The sequence below is a fragment of the Heteronotia binoei genome, chromosome 17 (assembly GCF_032191835.1).
Source record: "Heteronotia binoei isolate CCM8104 ecotype False Entrance Well chromosome 17, APGP_CSIRO_Hbin_v1, whole genome shotgun sequence".
Lineage (NCBI taxonomy): Eukaryota > Metazoa > Chordata > Lepidosauria > Squamata > Gekkonidae > Heteronotia > Heteronotia binoei.
Genome location: NC_083239.1, coordinates 33439310 through 33457266, shown reverse-complemented (window position 1 = coordinate 33457266; position 17957 = coordinate 33439310). Strand labels below are relative to the sequence as shown.

Genomic DNA, 17957 nt, shown 5'->3' with positions numbered 1-17957 from the left:
TCCCTTCCACCTGAGCCTGTATTTCTGTTTCTTTCTGCCGCTTTCTGTTATGTGCTCCTTTATCAAAATCCTGTATGTTATTACCCAAATCAACTGCTCCTTGTTTCGGGATGAGGTTTTCAAAAGTTTTTTTTCTTGTTCTCAGGGCTTTTTTTTTTTTTTGGTAGAAAAAGCCCAGCAGGAACTCATTTGCAGATTAGGCCACACCCCTGATGTAACTGGAAGTGACATCACCCGTTCAGTAGGTTACTTTCTGCATATTGACACAGAACAATACAGAGCCATCAGCTGCATTTCATGGATGTGTGTTCCCACTGGCCTGCGTGAGATACCTCGTTTGGCTCCCCTCCCCATGTTCAGCAGAGTGGGAAGTGGCAGGCCCAGCTCCTCCCAGGAGGGGGCGCTTGTGCATGGCTCTGCATCTCTCACTCTCTTCAGAAGCCCATTGGAGGCTGGAGGAAGTAGAGAGAATGGAGTGTGTAGTCTGGAAGTACATGGCTGCCGAGCGCCTTCCTTCTGCCGGAGACCTTTTTTTTTTGAGCCAGAGCCCTGGCCAAGCCAGCTGGAACTGGTTCCTGTGCATTCCTGCGTTTAAGAAGAAGAAGCCCTGCTTGTTCTAATTCTATAGATGTGTCAAATTAGGATTTTTTTCCAAATGTACTTTTAATCCAGCTTGAAAGAGGTTTTGTTCATGTTCCTCTCGTTCTCTCTATTCTTTTTGTTCCTGGGCTCCTGATTTGTCAGAATACATTTTTGACGGATGATTTATGACTTCTTCTCATATATCTAAAAAGGGGAAATTTAATTCCTGATCAGCTTGGATCATCACCATGTTGTTTCAAAAACAACAACAACAAAAACCTGTGCCCAAACTTACAAAGTTTTGAAATGAAAAAATCAGTGAAAATGTTACCTATCACCAAAGTAATTAAAGGATTAGAACATACCTTCAATTTTCCTGTCCAAAGTCGCTTTTTAAAGATGGATTTAGAATATAAAAATGCACCAAACTTTCCTCTACATCAATGGTCACCGGCCTAAACGTTCTGCCTGCCTGGCTAGAAAGCGGAGAGTGGAGAGTTACGTGATCTAACAGGTACATGCTGCCCCTAGTGGGAGATATTGAGAATGCAATTTAACAACATGATGTAAAGGATGAAACGACGTTGGGGGTTAAAGTGTAGATGACTGGGGAAGGCAATGGCAAAGCACCCTGTAAAAAGTCTGCCAAGAAAACGTCATGATGTGACATCACCTCATGGGTCAGTAATGACTTGATGCTTGCACAGGGGACTACTTTTAACTTTTTAATGCTAATGTTGGTCAACAGCATAAGATATATATATACTAGTCTTCATTTGCAGACTTTTTATGGGACTCTAGGAAACTCTCAGGTTCCCTTTGGGCCTCTTTGGGCCCCCAAGGGCCCTGGTGCAATGTACCTGCCAACCTCCCTCCCAGAAGTCTGATTTCTCAAGCAGTGATCCTAGCCATCAGGAGCAGTCCAAATTTTATATTGCTGAGAAAGTTAAAATATCCCAACGCTGACACTGTTCCTATGTTATGGATGAGAAAGTGCACACAGAGAACGTTTTTTTCCTCCCTTGCCCCATAATGTCGGGGACATTCATAGAAGTTGATAAACAATCAGCTTTGGTCCCCAGAAACTTCCTCAGTTGACACTTAAATCAAAAGTTCTTCTGTTAAAGAACAGTGAGACTGATTTCGCACTATGCTTGTTCCAGCGTGGAGAGCCCTTTTGCTACCGGGGCTTCTCTCAGTTTTCTCACAAGTTGTCCCAGAGTTGCGAGTTGGTACACTGCTATTCTACAGCAAGCAAGATCCTCTGACAAACAGTTTCTGCTTGCTGCGGAATAGCAACATGCAAACTCGCAGCTCTGGGGCAACTTGTGCAAAAACGAAGAAAAGAAAAATTGCAGATTTATACCCCGCCCTTCTCTCTGAATCAGAGACTCAGAGCAGCTTACAATCTCCTGTATCTTCTCCCCCTACAACAGACACCCTGTGAGGTGGGTGGGGCTGAGAGGGCTCTCACAGCAGCTGCCCTTTCAAGGACAACCTCTGCAATAGCTATGGCTAACCCAAGACCATTCCAGCAGGTGCAAGTGGAGGAGTGGGGAATCAAACCCGGTTCTCCCAGATAAGAAGCCCCAGTAGCAAAAGGGCTCTCCACCCCAGAATAAGCATAGTGAAAACTCGGTCTGACTTTCAGGCGAGCACTGAAGCATCCTGTGAGACTGAAATGTTATTTGGCTGGTTTTGGATCAAATTTGTGTCAATGTCAAATCCCACCCCCCAAGCTTCCTTATCCTGATGTCAAGTCTTCATTATTGTCTGCTTTAACTGTCAGTGGCTTTCCAGGATCTCAGGGAAGGGTCATTTGCCTGGAATTGTACAGAACACAGTCAGGAAGTGCATACACTTCAGCTGCCCAAGCCAGAACACAAAGGAAAAATGCTCACCTGGTTTAACTTGGTTTGTCAAGGAGTCGAAGACTCCTGCTGGAAGCTGGAGCCCTAGGCAATTGCCAAGTTCGCCAACTCCCACGCACCGGTTCTGACCGGTGTGTTGAATTCATTCATTATGAGGGCTGGATGGATCTGACATAAATGAGACCTTGTTGGGTTGAGCTATGTCGGGTTGGGCCATGTGTGTACCTATTTAAGATTAGGTAGCAAAGGTATAAACTTTATAAAGGATATAGACAAACATAATTAAAGATTTTTATTTTTAAAAATGTAAAATAAAACATGCTTAAAACATTAGCACTCATTGGTCTTAAAGGTGCTTTCTTTGTATCTCTCCCATGTGATCTAGGGAACTGGGCAATGGAAGCTCTTGCTCTTTCCTTCCTTCCCCAGGGGGCCAGAAGAGGGAGGAGCCTCAGCCAATAGAAGGAAGAGAGGCTTGGCACATTTGCTCGGCTGTGCAATTGACAGAGCCTGGCAAGGCAAGCTCTCCCTCTCCCTTTCCTCCTCAAGGGAGGTGCCTCAGCCAATGGAGAAAATAGAGACTTTGCTCTGTAGCTCCCATGTGATTGAGCAATCCTTGCAAAGCAAGCTGTTATACAGACGGAAGCAAGAGAGGGAAAAGGAAGCAGATGACAGCCAGTTGCTTGAGGGCCTGATAGGAGCCCTCCGAGGGCCTGATTCAGCTCCCGGGCCACATGTTTGACACCCCTGGTTTATACCTTCCACAGTCAAATTTGATTGGTTCACTAGCTATGATCAAGGTGAGCCGGTCTCATATAAGGCCTGTTCTAGCCTTGCTGACCTAGTCCAGATAGAGTCTGGAGATCTTCTGGAATTACAAATGATCTCCAAACTGCAGTGATCAGGTTCCTGTGAGAAACTCCTGGGATAAACTGGCTGTTTTGGAGGGTAGACGCTATAGTTCCTCCACAAACCCTTCCCTTCCCAGGCTCCACCTATAAATCTTCAGGAATTTCCAAACATGGCATTGCCAAGCTTAAGTCAACTAAAGTTTGTCAGCCTCCTGAGTAGAAACTGAGGCTGCTGTGAAAACATAAGATTAAATTAGGGGGGAAATATTGCTGTATATGCTGTTGTGTTGTATTGATCATTGTGGTCCAGTGAACAGAATGTAAAACCTGGTTATTGCCAACCATCATAGGGCTGACAACTCTGGCTTGCGAATTTCCAGGAGATTGGGGGGGGGGGGGGGTAGACCCTGGGAAAGGCAGGATATGAGGAGAAGAGGGAGCCTCAGCCAGGTATAGCACCTTTGAGTACACCCTTCAAAGCAGCCATTTTCTCCAGGGGAACTGATAAGAACATAAGAGAAGCCATGTTGGATCAGGCCAATGGCCCATCCAGTCCAACACTCTGTGTCACCAAAAAGTGGCCAACACCCCAGGATCTCTGTTGTTTGGAGTTGTAATTCCAGGAGATCTCCAGACTCTAACTGATAGGTAACAACTCAAGAATGACTTCCTTACTGAGGGCTGCAGTACCCTGAGAAAAATAAGAATGGGGCCCTGCAGACACTGTAAAAGACAAAGCCTTGAATTTCTCTTTAAACGAATGGGTCATTTGCCTGTACTCTCCCTGACTTCTCTGAAGTGAATAGAGTTCCAGCTCTCAAACTGGAGTACACTAGGTTCTGTGCTGACCATACTGCTGGGTTCCTAAGTCCCCCCTGGCCACCAGCAGGGGATGGGGGGACAGGATTGCTGGATTCAGGTTGGACAACTCCTGGAGATTTGGGGATGGAGCCTGGGGAGCCACAGGGACTTCAGTGGGTTACAGTGCCATAGAGTCCAGCCTCCATAGCCTCCATTTTTGCTAGGGGGGCTGATCTCTGTAGTCTGGAGGTAAACTGTAATTCCAGGGGATCTCCAGGTCCCAACTGGAGGCTGGCTTCCCTAGATCACATCCAAAGAACTCAGAATTCCTCATTAACAGGGCTTGGTTGCACCATGGGAGATGTTGTGAGGATGCAGAACAGGTTGAGGATCTGACCTTCTTCAGTCCCACAGGAAAGCGGTATTCATGTCCCACATTTTCTCCTGATAAACAAGGTCAACATATTCATTCTGTGCCACTGTTAGGTGGTTCTTCCAGTCCCCACAGATTCCTGAAACAACACAACAAGATTAAGGATGAGCATTTGATTGCATACATTGCCTTCAGAATATTCCTCAAAAGTTGATTCAAATGTTCTAGTTCTGAGTTGGTACAATCCCTCTTCCCTGTGACCCAGCCTGCACCATGGCCCTGCTAGGATTGCACAGTTCTATCGTATGGTGGCCACAGGAGTGCAACAAATGAATACACCCATGAGCACATGCCACACCAGACCTCCCTTAAGGCTCTTCATTTACCTTTCCTCATAAATGTCCCTCTCTTGTGGTCCATCCATTTGTCAGGTATCAGGGAGAAATTGGACATCTTGTTCTCCTTCATCTTCTGAAAAGAGGCATATTCCACCACGGAGTCAATTTGCTGGCTATTGAGCTTTTTTCCAAGGAAGTAACAGATCTTCTTCACACTGCCTCGCAGGTCCTGGAAGAAGAAGAAGATATTGGATTTATATCCTGCCTATACTCTGAATTTCAGAGTCTCAGAACAGTCACAATCTCCTTTACCTTCCTCCCCCACAACAGACACCCTGTGAGGTAGGTGGGGCTGAGAGAGCTCTTACAGCAGTTGCCCTTTCAAGGACAACTCTTGTGAGAGCTATGGCTGACCCAAGGCCGTTCCAGCAGCTGCAAGTGAAGGAGTGGGGAATCAAACCTAGTTCTTCCAGATAAGAGTCCACGTACTTAACCACTACACCAAACTTGCTCTCAAACTGGAGAAGAGAGAGGTTGATGACAAGAGAGTCTGAAGATAAATGGGTCCCCTTGTCCAGTTGGTTGAGAAATGGGCTGGGCTGTCATCAATATGCTGATGATACCCAGTGCTATCTGCTGATAGATGGACGGATGGCCTCTACCCCAGAGGTGCTTGCAGGGGCATTACAAGCTGCAGAGGACTGGTTTAAACAGAGCTGGCTGAAACTCAAGCCAATGAACACTGAGGTGCTGTACCTTGGTCATGGGGATTTGGGACTGGGAATCTGGCTCCCCACCTTGGACCCCACCCTCGCTATGGAGGCTCAGGTTACCACAGGTGTGAGATTAGCCTTTTATCATCTTCAGCTGGGCAAGCAACTAGTTCTCTATTTCACATCCCAGGACATTGCTACAGTGATCCACAGAATGGTCACTTCCAGGCTTGATTACTCTAACTTGCTCTATGCGGGGCTGCCCTGACCTGGAAATGTAGCAGCACATGTGCTGAAAGTGACGCCTGTGCGGGCTCACATTCAGACGGTGCTCTGCCTACCGCACTGGCTGCCTATAGAGTACCGGATCCAGTTCAAAGTTCTAGTGCTGACTTTTGAAAGCCCTATGTGGGCAGGGACCTGCATACCTCTTCCCATATGTGCCCTACAGAGTGTTATGCGCAACCAAAAAAGCCCAACAGGAACTCATTTGCATATTAGGCCACACCCCCTGACATCACCATTGTTTTGCACAGGGCTTTTTTTGTAGAAAAAGCCCTGTAGGAACTCATTTGCTTATTAGGTCATGCCCCCTGACACCAAGCTAGCCAGAACTGCATTCCTGCTCAAAAAAAGCCTTGCGCTCAACTAAGCAACACGTTCTGGTTTTGTCTGGCCTGAGGGACGTATGACTAGTCTCAACTAGAGCCAGGGCTTTCTCGGCCTGGTGGAACAAACTCCCACTTGAGATCATGGCCTTGTGGGATTTATTGCAATTCCACAGGGCTTGCAAAATGGAGCTGTTCCATTGGGCTTTTAGCTGAGACAGCCAGGTGCACAGTGGCCTTGCCTCTGTATCTCCTGCTACCCAGTGTCTGGTCACCATGGGGACAGCTCACTGCCTTGTGCACCCCTGGAGGAATACCTGCTTAACAACTGACTGCCTTCCTCTTCCTGGTGCCTCTTTTAAATAGCATGTCCAAGATGGTGGAAGTCTATGGGCGTTTTCGCACTGACCTTAATCGGCAGCGACGCCCCTCTTCACCGCGCAGGATCTGCGCGGATTTCGCACTAATTGCCGCGGAGCACCCGGAAGAGCCGGAAAGTCCCGCGGCTTTTGCGGCGCAAATGGAAACTGGTTTTTGGCGGTTTCCGTTTGCGCCACAAAAGCCGCGGGACTTTCCGGCTCTTCCGGGTGCTCCGCAGCAATTAGTGCGAAATCCGCGCAGATCCTGCGCGGTGAAGAGGGGCGTCGCTGCCGATTAAGGTCAGTGCGAAAACGCCCTATGTGTTACAGAGAACAACTACCAGCATCAAAAGTAATAAAGTATTTAATAAAAAGAACATATTTACAAGCATACTCTTAGCACCGCACCAGACCTAGCAAGGGATTCAAAAGAAATAGGAAGAACACAGTTCATCAGTCCCTCTCTATACAGATGTCTCTTCAGGTTAGAATATGATAGATCTCTACAGAGCTCCATTATCTTGATGCTTCCTTCAGCTGTCCAGGCCTGTCCATGGCAATGGCTGCCTCCTCCACATCTCAGTTAAGAGTTCTGTCTGCTGCGATGGAATCAGCACCAAAAGAGACCTCCCTCCTTGCTCCCAGAAGTTTTATCATTTCCATTTTCCCCACCCACTGACTAGGTCAGGCTGGGTCAAAGGAGCTTTTCCTGAAGTCTCCAGATATTTTTTTCTGAAGCCCTTCGAGTGTGTGTGTGTGTGTGGGGGGGGGGTAGGCTGGACCATTTTATTGTCTCTAGCTGGACTTATTAGCATTTATCTTATTTTACTCTTTTTCGTTCCCAGAGACACTCAGTCCATGGTGACGGACTATCTGGAGAGAATAATTGGCACTGTCATAAGCAGAAATAACCGTATGGACATGAAGATGGGCCAGGTTGGAACGATACCTGCTGCAGTTCTTCGTAGGTGATGTAGAAAAAGTTGGGGTTTCCTTTCAATTTCATCCAGCCCTTCACATGGTCAAACCAGGAACCATAGGCCACTAGAAGAGAAAAGCAGAGGGAGAAAGGACCAGTTATAAGGGAACTGTGGCCAGAAAGGACAAGGAGTTACTCTTTCTGCCACTAGTCAGGATGCGTGATATAATTGGTAATACTAGACCTCGAGTCCCTCCATATCTTCTCCCTACAAACTTCACTCAATCCCGTACCTTTGACTATAGATGGCCTCATTTGGCTACTTTCATGAATGACATAAGGCAGCCACTTCAGCATTGATTTTAGTGACAGAAAAACAGAACATTCTCAGGATGCTGACAGCAAATCCCAGTTTCCCAGGATTCCCTGAAGAAAAAACATGGCAGTCTTTATAACTACCTCTGGCCCCTGTTCAAGGAAAGGAAACCTCTCCTTAAACTGCACTGAGGAACACTGGAATAGGAATACAAATGTGTAGGGCATTCTCATAGCAGATCCCAAAACTTCCTGTGGGAAGTCTTGACAGTGAAACATTATTCCCTATAAATATAATACCCTAGGACCTACTGGCTTCTGTCTTTGACTCAAGAAGGATTTGTTATGTGGCGATATGTTCACTGAAATATCCCAGTTTCCCAGTTTCCATACCATTCCCACTCAGGAACTCCTCCAGGAACTCTTGAAGGGTTCCAGGCTCCTTAAATAATCTTGAGAGCATGGAATAATAGTAGTATGAGACCAGCACGTCCTTGGGATTACGCAAGGTGTAGATAACCTGTGACAGATGTAGGAATGATACTTAGGAGGGCGACATCCTCCTCTTTCTCTCTCATTCACATCAAATTTCAATCCATGCCCATTTTTTTCCCCTCAGGGATAGGGCTGGCCCTGTCACTAAGGCAAACTAGGCAATCGCCTAGAAAAAGAAGAAGATATTGGATTTATATCCCACCCTCCACTCTGAATCTCAGAGCGGCTCACAATTGCCTTTATCTTCCTCCCCCACAACTTGTGAGGTAGGTGGGGCTGAGAGGACTCTCACAGCAACTGCCCTTTCAAGGACAACCTCTGCCAGAGCTATGGCCGACCCAAGGCCATTCCAGCAGGTGCAAGTGGAAGAGTGGGGAATCAAACCCCGGGTCTCCCAGACAAGAGTCCGCCACACTTAACCCACTACACCAAACTGGCTCTCTGACACCAAACTGGCACCGACCTTCTGGGGGAGCCAAATTGGACCTCCCCCCCCCCCACACGTGACTCAGTGACCTGGGCTATCCAAGTCAGGGAGCAATTTCAAGTTTTGTGCTTTCTATTTTCCCACAATTCATCTGTTTTTGAAAATCTGTTATCAGTGCTGGGGTGGGGGGGCACCAGAAGTTAGCCTTGCCTAGGATGCCAGATCATTCCTGATATAATCTGGACAGTTAACACAGGGGATAGTTAGAGCTGAAACAATTTGTTGGAGAAATCCTTGTCTCCTCCCAGCTCCTATTTATTTGCAAAAACGAAACTAATATTTGTCACAAGAGGTGGACCTGGAAGTAACAAGCAGGGGAGGAAAAATCCTACCCTCTTTGCTGAGTTTGCTTCTTCCTCACATTCAGGGCTTTTTTGTAGCAGGAACTCCTTCGCCATATTAGGCCACACACTCCTGATGTAGCCAATCCACCTTGAGCTTACAGTAGGCCCTGTAATAAGAGCCCGGTAAGCTCTTGGAGGATTGGCTACATCAAGGGTGTGTGGCCTAATATGCAAAGGAGTTCCTGCTACAAAAAAAGCCCTGCTCACATTTATTTCTTCCCAACTCCAACTCTCCCATTGCCTTCTCATATGCTCTCTCTCCCCCATCACTGTTGCCTTTCTACAATTCCCACTTCTGTTCCTGCCTCTCAGTGTTTTCTGCTTTCTTCTGTGGTCCATTTAAACAGGACCCATTTAAAGGAACTGCATAAGGCACCCTGAAAAACAGCTGGACTAGTGGGGATCAGTCTCTTCACCAGTCAGCTGTTTGGGGTTCTTGTGTGCAGTCCCTTTATACAGGTGCATTTAGAGGGGCTGCACAAGGGAGCCCAAGACAGCTGAGCCCATGGGGAGAAGTCCAAATGCACATCCCCTCCCACTTTTATCTCAGTCTGCCATTTTTGAGTCACCTTGAGTCAGAGAGCTAGTTTGTGTAGAGAGCTAGTTTGGTGTAGTGGTTAAGTGTGCGGACTCTTATCTGGGAGAACCGGGTTTGATTCCCCACTCCTCCACTTGTACCTGCTAGCATGGCCTTGGGTCAGCCATAGCTCTGGCAGAGCTTGTCCTTGAAAGGGCAGCTGCTGTGAGAGCCCTCTCCAGCCCCCACCCACCTCACAGGGTGTCTGTTGTGGGGGAGGAAGGTAAAGGAGATTGTGAGCCGCTCTGAGACTCTTTGGAGTGGAGGGCGGGATATAAATCCAATATCTTCTTCTTCTTCTTCTTTTTCCTCACACATGTTCCAGTCCATCTCTGGCCCACTTTTTGGTGATTAGACTGTCGTCATCAAACCACTCCCTCTCTTCTCCCCCCCCCAAGTGATTTTAGTTTCGACTAAAAAACCCCTCCCTCTATATATTGATATATAAATATTCTATTTTAACAGTAGATTTAGCAGGTTCTCTGAATTACAGCTTTCATTAAAAATTCAAATCTCTAACTCCTTCCCTTGTGGAGAGGTGCCTTTTCCTTAGGATGTGAGGGAATGGTCTAGAAACTTATGTCCATGGTTTAAAAAAATGAAAGATGGTAATTTAGAGAACTTGCTAAACCTCTCACTACAATGACATATTGAGATAATAATATTCTAGTGCCTATCGTGCAGCCAGGATCTTGTTATAGTGATAGAAGCACACACACACAAATATAAAGGTGTGTGTGTACTATGACATCACTGATGATGACACCAATGTCCAAAAGACCTCCCTTGACAATCCTGATTATTTAAGGCATGTGGAAGAAAAGAAACAGACTCCATAACTGTGAAAATGAAGAGGAGGGCCGACATGCTGGAGAACTGGGCCCAAAACCTATTTTAATGCTTCCGGATTGACAGCCAAGAAAATCAGGAGTAGTCAAGTGTGTCGAAGAACCCTCTTTGTTCTGTTGCACACTCCAGAGAGCCTCTGTGTGAGGAATGGGCTCTGTTGGAGGAATGGGCAAATTGCCCATTGCTTACCTTGACATCAGTTTGCAGAAAGACCTTGGGGAAAAGCTGAAATGGAATGTGACTGCAGAAGACCCTGGGTGAAGGACTTCTCAAGGCCGTCTCCATGCCAATGTTACTCTCAATCCAAGGAGACCGGTCCCACATTGCCAAATTGTGTATCCACGCAGGGTCCCCTTTCAGCCTGATCAAGCCCAAGATTTCTGACATCCAAACAGTGCCTAGAATAGAGTCCATGGCCGTTTTCCCACTAGCGTTTGCTCCGGCGTAGCGCCCCATTTACCTCCGGATCTTCTCTTGGATTTCGCACATGTTGCTCCGGCGCTGCGCTTTGCTCCGGCGCTTCAGGGATTTTACGCCGGAGTATGTTTTTCAGCAAGTTGCCGGAGTTTCCGAAAACCTCCGGATCCACTCCGGATCCACTCAGCGGAGTTTCCTGTGCGAAATCCATCCACGCCGGATCGACTGCTTTGGGGGCGTCACCCTCTCCCTTTCCGTCCTCCCACCCCATCCACCCGCTTGCCAATCATCAGCATTTCGCGGCGCTTCCCCAAAGTGCCGGCACGGCCATTTTTTTTTTAAACTTCACAGTTTTGCGTAATAGCGATATTTCGAAATTAACAAATAGAAAAAAAAAAAACCCTCCTGGAATAGCCTCAATTGGCACTTCAATTGGTTTCGTTAGAATTTTTTTTTTATTATTGACTTTAGTTGCGTTATTCCGCTGTTGCGTTATCTCGATAATGCGAAAACGACCATTGCTGGGGGGGGGGGGAATGTAGTGCCGGTGCGGGCCACAGCGTCCATGTGTGTGTGTTTTAAGAAGGGAATGCCTCCCTCAGCTGTGCCACCAGGATTTCTGGACCTGCACAAAATCGCCATGTATAAAATGGGAAGTTGGAGTCCTGCATTCTTCTCCCTGGCTACATTCCGCTCGGTTAGAAAGTAGACGCGACCGAGCTCCTCACACGCGCCACAGAAGGGGAAGGAGAGAATGGAGCGGGGGGGGGGAGCTCTGGCAGCAGGAATCAGTCAGGTCCCCGTTGCAAGCGCCAGCCGGGGAGGGGAAAGAGAGCGGAGGAAATTTGGGGGGGGGGGGATCTAGTGCTTCAGAATTTGGGGGGGGGAATCTAGTGCTAGGATTCTCCACTGTGAATGCTTCCGTTAATACATAAAGGGCTGTGGAGGATTCTACAGCTGCAGCCAATCCATAAGCAGCAGCAGCACACGTGATGCGGTTTGTCCAAGAAATGAAGGGGAGGCAGCAGCTCGATGTTACGTTAGTACGTTAGTACGTCATTACGCGACCAGACTTGCGCTTAAAAAAAAAATGATTGACAGGGCATCGGACTCAAGCCGATGCCAGTGGGAAAACGATTTGAGCCGGGGCTTCAGGGAAGGCGACGCCGCAAAGAGTCACTAGTGGGAAAACGAGAAAAATGCTCTGGACATAATTGCGCCGCGGAAAAAGGGGAGCAAACGCTAAGTGCGAAAACGGCCCATCAGTCATGAGATTGCCTCTTCTTTCCAAACTGTCTTCTGTTGGGGATACTTCTCACCCATGTAGTGATAGAATAATGAGAACTGGATCTTATAATCAGAACAACTAGATCTCATTTGTTATGAGAGCTGGGTCAGACATGAAGACTGTTTGGTGTAGTGGTTGAGTGTGTGGACTCTTATCTGGGAGAACCGGTTTGATTCTCCACTCCTCCACTTACAGCTTCTGGAATGGCCTTGGGTTAGCCATAGCTATCACAGGAGTTGTCCTTGAAATGGCAGCTGCTGGGAGAGAAGAAGAAGACTGCAGAATTATACCCTGCCCTTCTCTCTGAAACAGAGACTCAGAGCGGCTTACAATCTCCTATATCTTCTCTCCCCACAACAGATACCCTGTGAGGTGGGTGGGGCTGAGAGGGTTCAGTTGGTGAAGTGTTAAGTGGCAGACTCTGGATCTTGGAGAACCAGGTTGATTCCCGCACTCCTAGCAGGTGGAGGAGTGGGAATCAAACCTGGTTCTCCCAGATAAGAGTCTGCACACTTAACCACTACACCAAACTGAACCCTCTCAGCCCCACCAACCTCACAGGGTGTCTGTTGTGGGGGAAGAAGATACAGGAGATTGTAAGCCACTCTGAGTCTGATTCAGAGAGAAGGATGGGGTATAAATCTGCAGTCTTCTTCATCTCAGACATGAATGAGATCTTGTCGGACCACGCCACATGTGTCATAAAATGTAATGCCAGGTAGCAGAGATATAAACTTAATAAAGCACACAGACAAACACAATTAAAGATTTTTAAAATAACTTAAAATAAAACATGCTTAAAAGACTAGAACTCATGCAGTATTTTGTTTATTTAGCAGTCTCTGATAACTGACACCTCTTGCTCTGAATTATTGCATCAACATCTGGAGACAATGTCTGTGCTGTAGCAATCTTGAGTATGCTGTTCATCTGTGTATCTGTAAACTGCAAACCTACTTTTTATATTAACATTTATTACAGAAATTTCATGGTTAATGCTTTGAGCCTAAGACCCAGGGAAAAACATGAAATGGCTGGGCATTGTGAGCTTTTGTACCTAAGTGCTTCATGTGCTGGTCAGCCAAATGAAGAAAACAGAGGCTTTGCTCTATAGCTTAATTGAACCAGCCTGGCAAAGCAAGCTGTGATGCAGAAGGAAGCAAGATAGGGAAGAGGAAGCAGACGACAGTGAGTCTCGTGGGTCTGATAGGAGACCTCCAAGGGCCTGATCCAGCCCACAAGCTGCATGTTTGACACTCCTGAACTAGATAGTCTAACAATATGATTCCCTGGGTTCAAGGCCAGCTCACTATGCAGAAGTGGCACAGAATCAACCTTTCACCTGAGAATGGGCAAGGTTTTCAACACTACGTCTTGAAATACCATAGAAAATTGTCCCAAGGAACCAAGTTGAAAAACCTCAGTAATTTTTTGCCATCCCATCCCCTGTCCCTGCCAATAATTTGTTCACCAGTCTTTGGAATGTGGGAGGAGATGAATAAAATCTCTGCTTTTATCAAACTATGAAACAAGGCCTCTTCCAAAGCAAAAACTACAGTTGGTTCCCTTTACCATTCAACAACATGTCTCTCTATTGTCCCATTAGAAGGGATTTTTGCACCAGCTATTGCTACAGAGTAGAATCGAACGTCTTATATCTTGGAAGTCTACACAGTGTATAATGCACTGTGAATTTCATGTTTGGTTAGTGATGAGGAGACTCCTGCCGTCAGACTATGGATTCTGGACAATGCCTCTGAACGTTTCCCTCGCTTCTGTCTAATCAAACCCTCATTTCCTATGTAAATAGTGAGATGGATCCAGATGGGATTCCCCAGGGCATTTTTTTGTAGCAGGAACTCATTTGCATATTAAGCCACACACCCCGATATAGCCAATCCTCCAAGACTTTACAGGACTGTTAGTACAGGGCTAACTGTAAGCTCCAGGAGGACTGGCTACATGAGGGGTGCATGACCTGATATGCAGAGGAGTTCCTGCTACAAAAAAGCCCTGGGATTCCCCATCACTGGAACAGAACTTTCCTGCCCACTTCCCACTTCAGAACATTGATGTCCATGAAAAATGGTCCCAGAGCACTATAATTTATGCAGGAGCTCACAACTTTAATACAAGTAGCTCACAAAGTAGAATTTTTGCTCACAAGACTCTGCAGCTTAAAGGGAACATTGCTCCTGGGGTATAGGAAATATTGGCTCTTGGGGTATTGGCCCCTCCTGAGGAATGACATGGGGGAAGAGGGTTTTGCAGTGGAAAGGGAAGAAATCACTGACTCAGCAGTTAGCACTGCTACTTCTCACATCCCCACACCTCATTCTGCCACCAGTAATTTTATAAATGCAACTGCAGTAGACAGTGATTGACTTTCTCTACGTAAGCCTTAGCAGCTACTCCCATTCCATTCATTTTTATTCCTACCTGATTTGGGGTAAGTGGCAATAAGGACATCATCATTCAGAAACTGGAATTCATTTTCCATTTGATTAAGAAATTCTTCTGAAACAGCCACGCGAGGGAACTGGACTCCTTTGTAGGTGAAATATGCCACTGATTGCATTGTAAAACTAGACAGAGACCAAGAAGGAATAATTATAGCGATGCATCTGGAGAGTCTTTCTTTAGTTTTAATCAGGGGTGGAATTCTAGCAGGAGCTCCTTTGCATATTAGGCCACACCCTCTGATGTAGCCAATCCTCCAAGAGCTTACAAAAGAGAGCCTTGTAAGCTCTTGGAGGATTGACTACATCAGGGGGTATGTGGCCTAATATGCAAAGGAGCTCCTGCCAGAATTCCACCCCTGATAAGATTGGGCTTTAACATCCTACTGGAATCAAAGAGACTTGTGTGTTACAATTAAACTCCAGTTCCCTTTCTTTCCATCGGGGCTGAAATCTCATCCTCAACTTCTACCTGAACCTGAACCAGAGATGCCAGGGATTGAACTGAGGACCTTCTGTGTGTAAAGCAGATGCCCTGCCGCTGAGCCATTGCCCCTCCTCTTAGCAACAACCTCATGAAGCTGCCTTGTACAGGGTCACAATGCTGGTTTAAGAATATAACAACATACGAGAAGCCATGTTAGATCAGGCCAAGAGCCCATCCAGCCCAACACACAGTGGCAAAAAAAAACCCAGGTGCCATCAGGAAGTCCATCAGTGGGGCCAGGACACTAGAAGCCCTCCCACGATGCCCCCCCCCCCCCCGCAAAACACCAAGCATACAAGAGCATCACTACCCCAGAGAGTTGCAACAACACAATGTGGCTAATAGCAATTGATGGATCTCTGCTCCATATGTTTATCCAATCCCTTCTTGAAGCTGTCTATGCTTGCAAGGAAGAAAACATATTTAGCCACAGTCTCAATAATCTCAGGGTTATGAGTGGACAATAGGAAGAGATCCTTACCACCATCAGATTGTGCCTCACGACGTTGAAGAAGAGGATCTAAGTAAATAGCACGAATATCACAGAAAAATGTACAGTGCAGGAGAACATGTTCAGTACTTTATATATCTATGGTTTATCAAGGTCAGTTTGCCTACTTGGACAGGTTCTGGGGATTTCAGGTTGAGATCTTTCATGTCAACTGCTTTTTTATCCTTTTAACTAGAGATGCCAGGGATTGACTTTGATGCTCAGCCTTGTTCCCTCTACTTTTGATAAAGGGCAACGATTATAAAATGGAGGGATGGACATCAGTGCAAAATAATCTCCCCCCCCCCCCACTGTGTTGCATACCACACACACCTCACACTATTGCTTTTGAATTAGGGATCAGAAAACTATTCCCCAAAAGTTTGACTGCAGGTGGATCAAATTTTCACTTGAACTACTGCTTTTTAGCCGGGCTAACCTGTACGGTGTGCATCTGCAAAAATAATTAAAAGCTTATTTCCAAAATAAAAATCTTTTTAAAAATTATCTGGAGGGGCATCACCCAGGTTTTATGGAAGTCTGGGTAATACAAAGCAACTCTGCAAACTACTTGGACATCGAACTGTCCTAAATCTCCTAATAAATGTCTACTATTAATTCCCCAAATTAATTCCCCACTTACCTAGAATGTCCCTCTCTTTCCCTTTACAACATCTTCTGAACTTTGTTCCTTTCCCCACTTGGCCTCTGTGCTCTCAGCCCTGCCCCCAGGGGTAAGGAACAAAGGTTGCCTGCTATGAGTTGGAGATTTTGGAGGGGTGGAGCCTGTGGAGGGCAGGGTCTGGGGAGGGGAGAGACTTCAGCAGGGTACAGTGCCATGTAGTACATTGCCCAAAGCAGCCATTGTCACCAGGAGAATGGATCTCCATAATCTGGAGCTCCAGCAGGAACTTATTTGCATATTAAGCAACACCCCCTGATACCAAGCCAGCTGGAACTGCATTCCTGTGTGTTCCTGCTCCAAAAAAGCCCTGTGGAGCTGATTTGTAACTCTGGGATCTCTGTGCTCTGATGGGACAGTGGTAACATGAAGCATAAAAGCAGACAATACTGGATGAGAAAAAATTCTGTCACTTAGTCATGGGTGAAAAACATGTGTATAAAATAAAATGTAAAAAGTATTAGTAAAACAGTGCAAATTACCCATTGCCATGGTTAAAATAGTTTCCAGAGAGGACTCCTCTGGGATCTCTCTGGAAAAGACAGCTGCAGTTTCAGGAGAATATGGGACAACTCAAGACCAAGTCGGTGACACCAAACTCACAGGGAAACTTCACCTGGGCAGATCCACCCACTCCTGCCCACGCAGACACGGGAAGCAAGGCAAACATCCCCCCTATGGTACAAAGGGATCTGAGAAAACAAACCTATGATCTAAACAAATTCTAAATGGAAATAATTTTTTTCAAAATATGGGACTTCACCAATATGAGGTATGTTGTGCCAGTCCCAACATAGTGAGCATACAGCGACCATTGATTTAGGGTTAAGATTTAGATGGGAGATTTTTCAGCTCACAAACTTAAAACGTGAAAACAAAAAAACCCCTATTTGTAAATTAAGGAGAAAATAATTATCTCCGTAGAACAAATCACAAAAAATTTGAAACATTGTTCATGAGTACAGCATGAGGAAGGTATGCCGGTTCATTTCCAGTTTTGTTGATGATCATAACCAGGAGTGGCATACTGAAATTGCCCAACTGAAGATATACACAGAATTTGTTGATTTGGGTCAGCAGCACAATTATTTTATGAAATATTAATACAAATCTAGGGTTGTTGGAATAATGAAAAAAAACCCTCCCTGAACTATCATTTCTTTTTTGTTCAGGTGCTTACTAGCAAAGCAATGTGTTCTGGTGCTTTTCTTTGATTCCGCTGATTTCCTGGGCAATAGTATTTCTCTCTTCCAGTCAGATATTGACAAGGGAGGATCACAGAGCTCTCCCAACTAATCACCTTTGGAGACAAGCTGCAGAGAGCTGTCGTTCTCCTTCACTTCTTCCTATGTGGGTGGGACAATTTGGTGTGGTGGTTAAGTGTGCGGACTCTTATCTGGGAGAACCAGATTTGATTTCCCATTCCTCCACTTGCAGCTGCTAGAATGGCCTTGGGTCAGCCATAGCTCTCGCAGAGTTGTCCTTGAAAGGGCAACTTCTGGGAGAGCTCTCTCAGCCCCACCTACTTCACAGGGTGTCTGTTGTGCGGGAAGAAAATAAAGAAGGTTGTAAGCCACTCTGAGACCCTGATTCAGAGAGAAGGGTGAGGTATAAATCTATGGTCTTCATCTTCTTCTTTTTTGAAAGTACTA

The 17957-nt window shown here is 46.1% G+C and overlaps 1 protein-coding gene across 1 annotated transcript; it reads right to left on the bottom strand.

Moving 5' to 3' along the window:
• Nucleotides 1–2730: 2730 nt before the first annotated feature.
• LOC132586483 (sulfotransferase 2B1-like) lies at nt 2731–16353 on the bottom strand. The gene is made up of 8 exons (XM_060258577.1): nt 16267–16353; nt 15615–15653; nt 14627–14772; nt 10672–10880; nt 8124–8250; nt 7446–7540; nt 4865–5045; nt 2731–4617 (listed from the first exon to the last, which is right to left on the bottom strand). The coding sequence occupies exons 3-8, from the start codon at nt 14763–14765 to the stop codon at nt 4508–4510; spliced, it is 861 nt and encodes a 286-aa protein (XP_060114560.1). The 5' UTR covers nt 14766–14772; nt 15615–15653; nt 16267–16353; the 3' UTR covers nt 2731–4507.
• Nucleotides 16354–17957: the final 1604 nt, after the last annotated feature.